The 12,878-nt window shown below is 41.9% G+C and overlaps 1 protein-coding gene and 10 non-coding genes across 11 annotated transcripts in view; 1 reads left to right on the top strand and 10 right to left on the bottom strand.

Annotated features, from left to right (window-relative positions):
- The window catches only part of cfap54 (cilia and flagella associated 54), a 50,070-nt gene that overhangs the window by 17,053 nt on the left and 20,139 nt on the right, over positions 1-12,878 (top strand). The window contains exons 39-54 of the mRNA XM_073479639.1: positions 301-430; positions 693-825; positions 913-1,151; positions 2,253-2,340; positions 2,503-2,673; positions 3,182-3,248; positions 3,409-3,594; positions 3,697-3,783; positions 3,877-3,996; positions 4,689-4,736; positions 5,168-5,309; positions 5,957-6,123; positions 6,298-6,452; positions 6,551-6,674; positions 7,041-7,200; positions 7,599-7,756. Coding sequence (XP_073335740.1) covers positions 301-430; positions 693-825; positions 913-1,151; positions 2,253-2,340; positions 2,503-2,673; positions 3,182-3,248; positions 3,409-3,594; positions 3,697-3,783; positions 3,877-3,996; positions 4,689-4,736; positions 5,168-5,309; positions 5,957-6,123; positions 6,298-6,452; positions 6,551-6,674; positions 7,041-7,200; positions 7,599-7,756 — 2,175 coding nt within the window. The remainder of the gene's footprint in view (positions 1-300; positions 431-692; positions 826-912; positions 1,152-2,252; positions 2,341-2,502; positions 2,674-3,181; positions 3,249-3,408; positions 3,595-3,696; positions 3,784-3,876; positions 3,997-4,688; positions 4,737-5,167; positions 5,310-5,956; positions 6,124-6,297; positions 6,453-6,550; positions 6,675-7,040; positions 7,201-7,598; positions 7,757-12,878) is intronic.
- On the bottom strand, positions 8,864-8,936 carry trnar-acg (transfer RNA arginine (anticodon ACG)). Its single transcript has one exon. It is a non-coding gene; the product is annotated as a tRNA-Arg (tRNA).
- On the bottom strand, positions 9,524-9,596 carry trnar-acg (transfer RNA arginine (anticodon ACG)). The gene has a single exon. It is a non-coding gene; the product is annotated as a tRNA-Arg (tRNA).
- On the bottom strand, positions 10,269-10,341 carry trnar-acg (transfer RNA arginine (anticodon ACG)). Its single transcript has one exon. It is a non-coding gene; the product is annotated as a tRNA-Arg (tRNA).
- Positions 10,539-10,610, bottom strand: trnah-gug (transfer RNA histidin (anticodon GUG)). Its single transcript has one exon. It is a non-coding gene; the product is annotated as a tRNA-His (tRNA).
- Positions 10,981-11,053, bottom strand: trnar-acg (transfer RNA arginine (anticodon ACG)). Its single transcript has one exon. It is a non-coding gene; the product is annotated as a tRNA-Arg (tRNA).
- Positions 11,251-11,322, bottom strand: trnah-gug (transfer RNA histidin (anticodon GUG)). Its single transcript has one exon. It is a non-coding gene; the product is annotated as a tRNA-His (tRNA).
- On the bottom strand, positions 11,693-11,765 carry trnar-acg (transfer RNA arginine (anticodon ACG)). The gene has a single exon. It is a non-coding gene; the product is annotated as a tRNA-Arg (tRNA).
- Positions 11,963-12,034, bottom strand: trnah-gug (transfer RNA histidin (anticodon GUG)). Its single transcript has one exon. It is a non-coding gene; the product is annotated as a tRNA-His (tRNA).
- trnar-acg (transfer RNA arginine (anticodon ACG)) lies at positions 12,405-12,477 on the bottom strand. Its single transcript has one exon. It is a non-coding gene; the product is annotated as a tRNA-Arg (tRNA).
- trnah-gug (transfer RNA histidin (anticodon GUG)) lies at positions 12,675-12,746 on the bottom strand. The gene has a single exon. It is a non-coding gene; the product is annotated as a tRNA-His (tRNA).

Genomic DNA, 12,878 nt, shown 5'->3' with positions numbered 1-12,878 from the left:
AACTGCAAGGCACTAATTCTTTTTCTTTTCTTTGCTTTTGTTTGGGATTCCATTTATTATCTCAGTATTCTTCCACAAAAAAAAAAACAGTTAAGAAGTCAAAATATTGAAATCTGATGATAAAGTCTTCAGAGCTTGTATAGACATTATCATCAGATTACATTAAGCACCATACATCATGTTTTGAAATCATTGAAAGTGTAATGACTAATTAATCTATCTGTTTTGCGTACACTTATTCACTGTTTGTATTGTATTGTATTGTATGTGTATATACTCTGTGTGGTGTTTTTTTTCCAGGTAACTTATAGGAGCTATGCAGGCTCCCAGCTGTTCAGCGGTTGGACCTCTCACCCTGCACAGCAACCGCCCATTTGCAAAAAAGCAGCACTCAGAAACTCCACTCATCAAGACGCAGTTGATCTTAAAGGTTTGTCAGCCTCATGTCATGTCATGTCAAAACATGTCAATTACACAAACAGTTGTTTGGAGGCAGAAGTACTTGATAATGGCTGGCCTACAAGTGAAGTGTTCCAAATATTAAAAAATAGCATGGTAGTACAGTGTGGAACTATATATATTATATATATATTATATATATATAACTATATGTATGTAGCTGAAAGTGCAAAGATGAGACAGGTTGTGTTTGATTGTATAATGTTTTAATGCATATATGTTCTGTGACTAAGGTGCAGAGATTCAGCACTCCATGTCCCTTGTGTGCGTTCCTCTGGATGTAGAAGACACGCTGAGCTGTTACCGTCAAGCACTTGAGAGGAGACCATATTGTCTTCAGGTCTTCCAGCATAGTCGTTCATTACTGCTGCTGCTTCAGGCAAACACACAGTCTTGTGAGTTCAGTGATGATTGAGTGGATACACACACACACACGTATTGACACAACAACAGTTTGAAACTCTGTGCCCATGTCTCTCCAGGCTTTGCAGCACAGTTGCAGCACTGTCAGAGCAGAAGTCTCAGCCATTCTGCGAGCCTGGTTGATTTCAGTCCTGTAGTTATGGCTACTCCAAACATCCAACCTTGTGACCTGACAGAGGAGGACTACAGTAATCCAAGTGCTCTCTACAGCCTCCCTATCAGCCCTGACCACATCCCGACTGTCATTGCTGCATACTCCACCTCCATTAGTAAGAGCACAACATACTTCTATAGCACACTTTATGTAAACAAGGAAGTACTGACAAGGGGTCAATAGGTGGGGCACTGAGTTTGATGTGTTAGCCAGAGTACCAGTGGTTGAATGTAACCAAGTACATTTACTCAAGTACTGTGATTACAGTATGTACAATTTTGACTTACTTGTAGTCTACACAAGTATTATGATCTTTGTGATATTTGGTGTTACTTTATGCTTCTACTACACTGACTTTCAGGGGGAAATATTGCAGTTTTTACTTCATTGTATTTATTTTACTCTTTACAGTTACTATTGACTTTTTACATAAAAAACATATAGTATTGTGTGCTTATATGATATAATGCAGTACTATATTACTAAACTATCCACTAGTATGCAAAGTATCCGAAGCCACATTGATTAGCATTAGAAATCTCCTCCATGCCACTGTAAGCATGATATTATACAATGATACAACACTGTCAAAGAAGCCTTTCTGCATATGGAGTATTTTCATTTTTGATAGCAAGTACATTATAAGATTTCTTTATTTTTACTGGAGTAAAATGTTGAATTCAAGATTTTTGGTATTTCTACTTTTACTTAAAGGTCCTGTGTGTAGGATTTAGGGGCTGAAATTAAACATAATATTTATAATTATGTTTTCTTTAATGAATAATGATCTGAAACTAAGAATCATTAATTGATTGAGGGAGCAGCTCCTCATTCACAATTTCTACTGTTGCCCAGATCAGACAAACCAAACACTGGCTCTTGAGAGAGCCTTTTGTGTTTTTGAGAGAGCTATTGTGTTAATTTGAGTCAAACACAGAGAACGTAACCAACAAAGCCAACCAATCAGAGGCAGAGTAGGGCAGGTCTTGCGAGAACTGAGGTAGGATCCATAATAACGCATCACCCTAGGGGAAGGTGAGGTGAGGGGTATTCAGTTTGCTGCAATCTGCAACCTTGCTGCTAGATGCCACTAAATCCTACATGCTAGACCTTTAATTACAGGAACTGAGCATTTCCTCCGCCACTGGAGAGTAAGATAATTGCATCAACTATCAAATGAAGTGTGTGTCAGGCTGTCCTCCCAACTTTTCCTCAGAATATCTCCAGGCCAACAGTCATGACTCCCTCAGAGTTCTGGCCCTGCATGAAATGGGAAACCTACAGTTCTTCAACGGAAACACACGGTTAGAATCTGCTGTGTGTGTATGTATGTGTGGAAACCAGCCTGCAGTCTTTTATTGCATGCATTTACCTGTAATTATACAGCAAATATATGTAAGCTGAGCTTTTCATGGTTTTCCTTACATTCTTATGATAATTTCATTCCTGCCTTTGTTTTTCTCCAGGGCAGCACACTCATGCTGGAGTAAAGCTGTAGATTGTGCCTTACAGAGTTCAGGCACTGTAGAGAAGTGGGATGCCGTGTCCTTTGGGGTTGGCTCCCTGCAACAAACTCTGAAACATGCTGGCATTTGGGGATGTCTGCAAGCTGCTGCGCTCACTGCTAAGATTGCACAGTAGGTTTCAGAGAGGTTCATAATTGATTTGATTTGTGTGTGTGTTGTGTGTTGTGGGCATATACCTTTGTATCTCATCCTCAGTGGCGGTTCCTCACAGGGAACAGCCACTGAGAGGCGGCATGAGCGCCCACAAGAGAGAGAGTGGACAGTCGCCCACAGTAACCGGCTCTGTAGCAGCCGCCTCTGGGCTTATCTCATCATCTTGGCGGATCGACCCCGGTGCCGATCCGTACCGGCTGCCTTTAAATTTGTTTGCATTCATTTCATCCGATTTTTGTATTGCTCATTTACACGTCAAGTCAATGTTGTCATGTTGCCGTGGGCGGCTGGGCGCCCTCTTGTAAAGGTGCATCTGCTGCTGCTGAAAGAATCTCACATACAGAGGTTGTGGAAGAAGGGGGAGGGGGGCGTTGGATAGGTTCACGCTGAAGGTGAGGTTCGCCCAGGGCGTCATGCAAGCTAGGACCGCCACTGCTCATCCTCAAGGATGTGTTTTGATCTGCAGGTATGTCTTCACTTCTGATATCAGCCAGCGCACCAAGTGCTGCCTCTTGTCAGCTCACCTCTTTAAGGTAATATTACCCTTTTCAATCCCTCTCCTAACAAACATGGTTTTTCCTGTTTTATTTTTTTTTCTTTGTTTTTTGCTCTCATGACTGTATACTGTAAGTTTTATTGAGTGTTTGTGTTGATACATTCTGACATGCTTGTGTGTGTGACCCTTTGTCCTAGTGTGTGCTGTGTTGCTCCCTGGCTCAGCCCCAGGCCGACCTCCAGTACGCCGATCACATCATCGGTGATGAGCTGCTTCCTGGGGTCGACCTTTTCTCTGAATCCCACAGGGTTCACCTCAGCACCACTGTAGCCAGCCTTAACTTCATCTGTTATTGGCTTTTCAGCACAGGCTACTACATCACGGTACACACATAAACACTGTCTGTCATCATTTTCATGTGCAATGCTTAGCTGAAACTAAAACTGACTTTGTGTTGAATTTTGTATTTGAATTTTGTATTTCAGCTACTGCCCATGCTGGCCCTTTACCTCCATTTTGTAGGGACTGTATGCAGAGATGTAACACGCACTGTTGAGGGCAGAATACTGAAGGTCAGCATTTGTGTTGTCTTTTGTATGTAAGTGTAAACGTTTTCCTCTCGTGATTCTGGTGGAGTTTTTAATCTGTGTTGATATTTGCTGCAGATTCGTGCCCTGACTAAACTGTGTCTGTTCAGTGAAGCTGTAAATGAATCAGTTCAGCTCGCACAAGGAAGAGGTATCCTTCTGCCTCATGGACACTGCATCACCAAAGACCATCTCCAAGTATGAACACACACAAGGGGTAGTGTTAAAAATCATCGGATCTCTCTGTTGTTGGCAAACTCTATTCACATTTTTAGTTAAAATTCTGACCTTGTGTTCTTATACTGTGAATCAGAATCTTTCATGGGATATGTTAACAGATTGGTTGTTCGCCCGTAACCTTCTTGCAGAGATCTGTGTATCTGTTAATCTGGATTTTCAAACAGTAGTGGGAGATACAGTATTTCTGGAACACTGTCACGTCGGCTTTGCAAAATATTTGTTATTGTGTTGGCTCAACACAGTATTGAAAGCATTGTTATAGCACTACAACTAGGTAACTATTTTTGTTGTTGATTCATCCGTTGATTTTTTTTTTTTGTGTTTAAGTTGTTTGGTCATTGAAATGTCAGAAAATGTTCTCAAACATCCTGTTTTGTTTGCAACCCAAAGATATTCAGTTCACCGTCATAGAAGAGTAACAATTTCAGAAAATATTTACATTTAAAGCTGGAATCAGAGAATACTTTTTTCCCCTAAAACTTACTTAAACCATTGAATCAATTACCAAAATACAGTAGTTGGTGATTAATTTAATAGCTGATGATTAATTAAATGATAATGGATTAATAGTTGCAGCTCTACATTGTTATGTTGTTTGTTTATACATGCCATCATGTGAATAGTTATTATAAATTGTGCTTATTGTGCAGCCTGTGAAGAGATTCTACAGCAACAAGTCTCTTGTGGACAATGCTGAGGTACTTTCTATATAAGATTTTTTCATCACGTAAATGATTCTTAAAAGTAAGTACCATACTGCTACAGTTTATATGGTGCAGGCACAATTATCTTTGCTATTAACAGAACATAAAAGCATCACCTAATTTCTACAACTGATGCCTCACCATTTAACCTTCACATTTGAGACTTTCAATGACATCAGTCTAAATCAGCCAAGTACATTCATATAAATGCACTCACTAACATATACACACATAAATACTGACACACAATTCCAGCAAGAGGCAAAAAAGCCATATTACCTGTTCCTTGTCTCTGTGCTGCTGTTTCAGCTGTGAAGTTTAACAGATTAAGAAATGTATATAGTTTTTTCTACTCTTACTAAACCTGCTTGCTAAATTCAGTTTCTTGTGAGTGTAATGTCTCTGTATGTTGTGCTTGTGGTTAGGCTTTGGAAGATCTTGTGAACTGTGACTTTGCTCCAGAGGTCCGCACGCTGTATGGATCTATGTTGTGCCTCCGATTCAACCTTGCTCGTATTCAATTAGTCCTGGCACTCAGCAGAACCGTACATGGCCCTCCTGTGCGAGGTCAGTAAGCAAGTGCACATTACAACATCTCTTTGTTATTTATGCTTAGTTTACTGTTTGGATCATGTGACATCTCTCATTTGAGTGTATTGAACCCCAAAAGACTGTCTTACAAATCAAATCAAATCAATTTTACTTATATAGCCCAAAATCACAATCACATTGCCTCAGTGGGCTTTACAATCTGTACAGTGAATGACATCCTCTGTCCTTAGACCCTCGATTCGAGTGAGGAAAAACTTGCCATGTTGAGCGTAAAAAAACTTTTAACAGGGAAAAAAAAAGATGGAAGACACCTCAGGAAGAGCCACAGAGAAGGGATCCCTCTCACAGGACAGACAGACATGCAAAAGATGTTGCATGTACAGACTTTTTTTTACTTTTTATTTTTATCTGTACTTTAATCAGTAGAACAAATGTATCTTCAGGATCGATTATTTATTGGCTCAAATAGTTAAAAGTAATTTGGATACAAGTGACTACTACTGAGATTTTGTCACTGCATCACAAGAACGCATCTGCTTATACACTGGCTTGAAAGACTATTCCTCTGTATTCATAATTTTCATCACACTGCTTTTCATATTCATTTCAGTTTAAATATAACCATTTTGGTTTAATTCTAAAAGTATCTGAATGTCTTTCAGATTCTGTTGAAGGAGAAGCTTGTGTCAGCAAAACAAGTTGTTCAGTGAACTCAAAACACCCTGAACAAGACACACTGGACTCTGAGAGCTCCTGTCTGAACACAGAAGAGCCAAAAGTGCTGACTCTTGATACAGAGAAGGAGAAGCTCACTCCAGGAAGGATTAAGGTAAGACTTCTTGGAAATGTCCCAGTAGGTCTTCATTACTTCAGGAGTTTGCCACTTACTGGCATTTCTACATTGAACTCTTGTATTATTGGGACCTTACTGTAAATACAGAGCAACTTTTTTTCAAACTTGTTTGTGTCAACTTGCCCATGTCTGTCATCTCCTCTGGTTCAGTTCTTTCTGCTAGAAAGAGTGTCCTCCTTGTTGCACTTGGCTTCACAGAAGCTCACATCTCAGTCATGTAGCAAAATAGAGAACCTGGAGCTGACAATAGAGTCCAATCTACTGAAGGCCAAACTGTACTTGCAGCAAGGATGTGCTGCACTTAGGTACAGTATGGCAGCTTATACATGAGTACTGTGTGTATGTTTAGCTGCTTATGTTTTTATTTCCTGACTGTCCTAACCATTTTAAAACCCTCAATCAGTTATAAGGTGGCAGTTTCTTCTTTGGCGCTGCTGCAGACATCTTCTGTAATCATGAGAAGATCCATACCTGGCCCTCAGAAACCTGTGTCTGAGCTACCAAACACCATGACTAGAAGTGAACAGGTACAGTAGATTGTTTATATAAATTAGCTGCAAAATCAAATAAGTTGACTTTTGAACAAACATCAAGCATACAAAATCCATATCAGTGTACCATGTGGTAAACATTACAGAACACAACATTACAACCAGCAAAACCACCTGCAATCAACTGTACACAAAAACAACATGAAAGTGGAATTGTGTGTAGAAATGTGCTAAATTATCATTTACAGTTTTTTCACACTTGGTAACATACATTTCTGTATAGAGGTCACCATTTAAATAGCTTTTTCACACAGTTCTTCACGACATGCACTTTATCGCAACAGTTCAATGGTGATTTATTGTACATGGTGTATGTATGTGTGTGTTAAATCCTGTCTACAGGGTACTAAAGGTTGCAGAGCATCAAACCCCCTGATTGAAGACTATCCCAGAGCAGTTGAGGCCAGTGAGAGAATTGGAGTTTCTCTGTGGCTGCAATGTCGCCTGGCTCTGGTCCGCAGCCTGGCTGCACACATCCCTAACTCTGCTACCCTCTTCCAAGGTCTGTTCATGTGTGGTGCTACTCCAGTTTCCTGAGTGGTGTAGAGACTAAAACAGTTAAACTAATATCACGATCATTACATTTGTTAAAATGTTGATAATCTTTCCTCCTATGCAAAATGCAACAGATACACACTTGAAAAACACAAGACTACTTAACCTTGTGCTTTCAGTGTTTCAAATAAAAAGGCTGAATGTAATGTGCACAGTGCCAGAAGTTTGAAGTATGAGAAAATTGAAGAGAAAATATTTTCAGCACCTTCGAATGTCTAGCCAGTGAAAAAAAGTTTGGTATTCATTATCTGCTAAGGTTATTTATAGAGTGATGAATATTAGAATTACATCTGTGTTTGTTTTTGTGTGTGTGTGTGTGTGTGTGTGTGTGTGTGTATTTTGAAGGTAAGAACATTCATGAGGAGGCAGCCCGGGTGTTACAGGAGGGTCTTCATGAATGTGCACAAAGGGGAGAACTCGATTTTGAAGCCCTTTTGATGGTCGAAGGTGCAGAATTAGAAGCACAGAGAGGCAAAACTGATGACAGCTTGGCAATGCTGCAGGTACTAACACACAAACACAGACATTTTTGTTGCTTTATATTAAACATAAAATATAGAAGGTAGCGTCCTGACCCCTGGCTTCACAGACGAGCCCTTGGTGCGTGGAATATCACCTCTCTGGCGGGGAAGGAACCAGAGCTGGTGGAGGAGGTAGAGAGGTGCTAACAAGATATAGTTGGGCTGACCTTGCACAGCACCTGTTCTGGAACCGAACTCCTGAAGTGGGGGCTAGACTCTCTCCTGGAGCTCTCCCTGAGGAAAAGCAGAGTCAGCTCTGGGCAGTTTCAAAAGATGTAAACTGAAGCAGAGGCTGGAGTATGTTACAGCAATGACATGAGTTTATTACTGCTACGATGATCCTGATTGAAACCGGGATTGCTGCGTCAACAATGCAGAGTACTAACCACTATACAATCACGGCCACTTTATCCACTGAGCACTTTCTTGTTGTTCTGAGCCTACTAACCCTGCCACTAGCCCTGCATTCAGTAATGTCTGAACAGCTGATTCCTCGCAGCATTTGATGCGAGCTAACGTTGGAAAGGGAAGCTGTTTTTCCTGAAAGCGAATAGAATATGGGGTTTTGCACAGTAGAAGTATGGCGAGCCGTCTAGTTACAAAATGTCTACATTGAAGCAATGCTGCAACGATATCAGCGATGTTCCGCTCACACGTGCTGCCGTTACACGGATTCGAACCGGGGTTGCTGCGGCCACAAAGCAGAGTACTAACCACTATACGATCACAGCCACTTTTTCCCGAGCACCTGCTTGTTTTAGTGAGTCTCTGCTGTGAAGTCATATATTTAAGCTTTGAATATCTTAAATGATGTGTTATAGAAGCCAATGAAGTTCATCAGAGGGCCCATCGAGTGCTGCTTTGTATGTTCTTCAGCTGGAAATATAGCTTTTCAAAGATACTTATCGAGTAACACTATGAAGAAAAAGGATTTCTTGCTGGCTGCAGATGGCTTCTGCTAGCTGTTGAATGGCCACTTTTGTATTATTTGCTTTTGTTTTTTTCATTTGCAAATGTGCTTTGATGCACAGTATGTAGAGTGAGCATTGACACGAGGACTTAGTCTCCCAGTAACGCTAAAGGTTACATCGAGCTAGCCAGGAGTCGAACCTAGAATCTTCTGATCCGTAGTCAGACGCGTTATCCATTGCGCCACTAGCCCTGCATTCAGTGATTTCTGAACAGCTGATTCCTCGCAGCATTTGATGCGAGCTAACGTTGGAAAGGGAAGCTGTTTTTCCTGAAAGCGAATAGAATATGGGGTTTTGCACAGTAGAAGTATGGCGAGCCGTCTAGTTACAAAACGTCTACATTGAAGACGTATGTAGTTACAAAACGTCTACATTGAAGCAAAGGCTGCAACGATATCAGGGATGTTCCACTCACACGTGCTGCACCTGCTTGTTTTAGTGAGTCTCTGCTGTGAAGTCATATATTTAAGCTTTGAATATATTAACTGATGTGTTATAGAAGCCAGTGAAGTTCATCAGAGGGCCCATCAAGTGCCGCTTTGTATGTTCTTCAGCTGGAAATATAGCTTTTCAAAGATACTTATCGAGTAACACTATGAAGAAAAAGGATTTCTTGCTGGCTGTTACTGAAGGATGTAGATGGCTTCTGCTAGCTGTTGAATGGCCACTTTGGTATTATTTGCTTTTTTTTTTCATTTGCAAATGTGCTTTGATGTACAGTATGTAGAGTGGAAGCATTGACACGTGGACCAAGTGCTTCACACGCTAAAGATTACATCGAGCTAGCCAGGAGTCGAACCTAGAATCTTCTGATCCGTAGTCAGACGCGTTATCCATTGCGCCACTAGCCCTGCATTCAGTGATGTCTGGACAGCTGATTCCTCCCAGCATTTGATGCGAGCTATGGTTGGAAAGGGAAGCTGTTTTTCCTGAAAGCGAATAGAATATGGGGTTTTGCACAGTAGACGTATGGCGAGCCGTCTAGTTACAAAACATCTACAATGAAGACGTATGTAGTTACAAAACATCTACATTGAAGCACAGGCTGCAATGATATCAGAGATGTTCCGCTCACACGTGCTGCCGTGACCCGGATTCGAACCTGGGTTGCTGCGGCCACAACGCAGAGTACTAACCACTATACGATCACGGCCACTTTTTCCCCTGAGCACCTGCTTGTTTTAGTGAGTCTCTGCTGTGAAGTCATATATTTAAGCTTTGAATATCTTAACTGATGTGTTATAGAAGCCAGTGAAGTTCATCAGAGGGCCCATCGAGTGCCGCTATGTATGTTCTTCAGCTGGAAATATAGCTTTTCAAAGATACTTATCGAGTAACACTATGAAGAAAAAGGATTTCTTGCTGGCTGTTACTGAAGGATGTAGATGGCTTCTGCTAGCTGTTGAATGGCCACTTTGGTATTATTTGCTTTTTTTTTCATTTGCAAATGTGCTTCGATGCACAGTATGTAGTGTGAGCATTGACACGAGGACCAAGTTTCCCAGTAACGCTAAAGGTTACATCGAGCTAGCCAGGAGTCGAACCTAGAATCTTCTGATCCGTAGTCAGACGCGTTATCCATTGCGCCACTAGCCCTGCATTCAGTGATTTCTGGACAGCTGATTCCTCGCAGCATTTGATGCGAGCTAACGTTGGAAAGGGAAGCTGTTTTTCCTGAAAGCGAATAGAATATGGGGTTTTGCACAGTAGAAGTATGGTGAGCCGTCTTGTTACAAAATGTCTACATTGAAGCAATGCTGCAACGATATCAGAGATGTTCCGCTCACACGTGCTGCCGTGACCCGGATTCGAACCGGGGTTGCTGCGGCCACAACGCAGAGTACTAACCACTATACGATCACGGCCACTTTTTCCCCTGAGCACCTGCTTGTTTTAGTGAGTCTCTGCTGTGAAGTCATATATTTAAGCTTTGAATATCTTAACTGATGTGTTATAGAAGCCAGTGAAGTTCATCAGAGGGCCCATCGAGTGCTGCTTTGTATGTTCTTCAGCTGGAAATATAGCTTTTCAAAGATACTTATCGAGTAACACTATGAAGAAAAAGGATTTCTTGCTGGCTGTTACTGAAGGATGTAGATGGCTTCTGCTAGCTGTTGAATGGCCACTTTGGTATTATTTGCTTTTTTTTTCATTTGCAAATGTGCTTCGATGCACAGTATGTAGTGTGAGCATTGACACGAGGACCAAGTCTCCCAGTAACGCTAAAGGTTACATCGAGCTAGCCAGGAGTCGAACCTAGAATCTTCTGATCCGTAGTCAGACGCGTTATCCATTGCGCCACTAGCCCTGCATTCAGTGATGTCTGGACAGCTGATTCCTGGCAGCATTTGATGCGAGCTAACGTTGGAAAGGGAAGCTGTTTTTCCTGAAAGCGAATAGAATATGGGGTTTTGCACAGTAGAAGTATGGTGAGCCGTCTTGTTACAAAATGTCTACATTGAAGCAATGCTGCAACGATATCAGAGATGTTCCGCCCACACGTGCTGCCGTGACCCGGATTCGAACCGGGGTTGCTGCGGCCACAACGCAGAGTACTAACCACTATACGATCACGGCCACTTTTTCCCCTGAGCACCTGCTTGTTTTAGTGAGTCTCTGCTGTGAAGTCATATATTTAAGCTTTGAATATCTTAACTGATGTGTTATAGAAGCCAGTGAAGTTCATCAGAGGGCCCATCGAGTGCCGCTATGTATGTTCTTCAGCTGGAAATATAGCTTTTCAAAGATACTTATCGAGTAACACTATGAAGAAAAAGGATTTCTTGCTGGCTGTTACTGAAGGATGTAGATGGCTTCTGCTAGCTGTTGAATGGCCACTTTGGTATTATTTGCTTTTTTTTTCATTTGCAAATGTGCTTCGATGCACAGTATGTAGTGTGAGCATTGACACGAGGACCAAGTCTCCCAGTAACGCTAAAGGTTACATCGAGCTAGCCAGGAGTCGAACCTAGAATCTTCTGATCCGTAGTCAGACGCGTTATCCATTGCGCCACTAGCCCTGCATTCAGTGATGTCTGGACAGCTGATTCCTCGCAGCATTTGATGCGAGCTAACGTTGGAAAGGGAAGCTGTTTTTCCTGAAAGCGAATAGAATATGGGGTTTTGCACAGTAGAAGTATGGTGAGCTGTCTTGTTACAAAATGTCTACATTGAAGCAATGCTGCAACGATATCAGAGATGTTCCGCTCACACGTGCTGCCGTGACCCGGATTCGAACCGGGGTTGCTGCGGCCACAACGCAGAGTACTAACCACTATACGATCACGGCCACTTTTTCCCCTGAGCACCTGCTTGTTTTAGTGAGTCTCTGCTGTGAAGTCATATATTTAAGCTTTGAATATCTTAACTGATGTGTTATAGAAGCCAGTGAAGTTCATCAGAGGGCCCATCGAGTGCCGCTATGTATGTTCTTCAGCTGGAAATATAGCTTTTCAAAGATACTTATCGAGTAACACTATGAAGAAAAAGGATTTCTTGCTGGCTGTTACTGAAGGATGTAGATGGCTTCTGCTAGCTGTTGAATGGCCACTTTGGTATTATTTGCTTTTTTTTTCATTTGCAAATGTGCTTCGATGCACAGTATGTAGTGTGAGCATTGACACGAGGACCAAGTCTCCCAGTAACGCTAAAGGTTACATCGAGCTAACCAGGAGTCGAACCTAGAATCTTCTGATCCGTAGTCAGACGCGTTATCCATTGCGCCACTAGCCCTGCATTCAGTGATGTCTGGACAGCTGATTCCTCGCAGCATTTGATGCGAGCTAACGTTGGAAAGGGAAGCTGTTTTTCCTGAAAGCGAATAGAATATGGGGTTTTGCACAGTAGAAGTATGGTGAGCCGTCTTGTTACAAAATGTCTACATTGAAGCAATGCTGCAACGATATCAGAGATGTTCCGCTCACACGTGCTGCCGTGACCCGGATTCGAACCGGGGTTGCTGCGGCCACAACGCAGAGTACTAACCACTATACGATCACGGCCACTTTTTCCCCTGAGCACCTGCTTGTTTTAGTGAGTCTCTGCTGTGAAGTCATATATTTAAGCTTTGAATATCTTAACTGATGTGTTATAGAAGCCAGTGAAGTTCATCAGAGGGCCCATCGAGTGCCGCT

The sequence above is a fragment of the Pagrus major genome, chromosome 13, assembly GCF_040436345.1.
Source record: "Pagrus major chromosome 13, Pma_NU_1.0".
NCBI classification, from domain to species: domain Eukaryota; kingdom Metazoa; phylum Chordata; class Actinopteri; order Spariformes; family Sparidae; genus Pagrus; species Pagrus major.
Note: the sequence above shows the minus strand (reverse complement) of the source record. Positions and strands in the feature narration are given on the sequence as shown.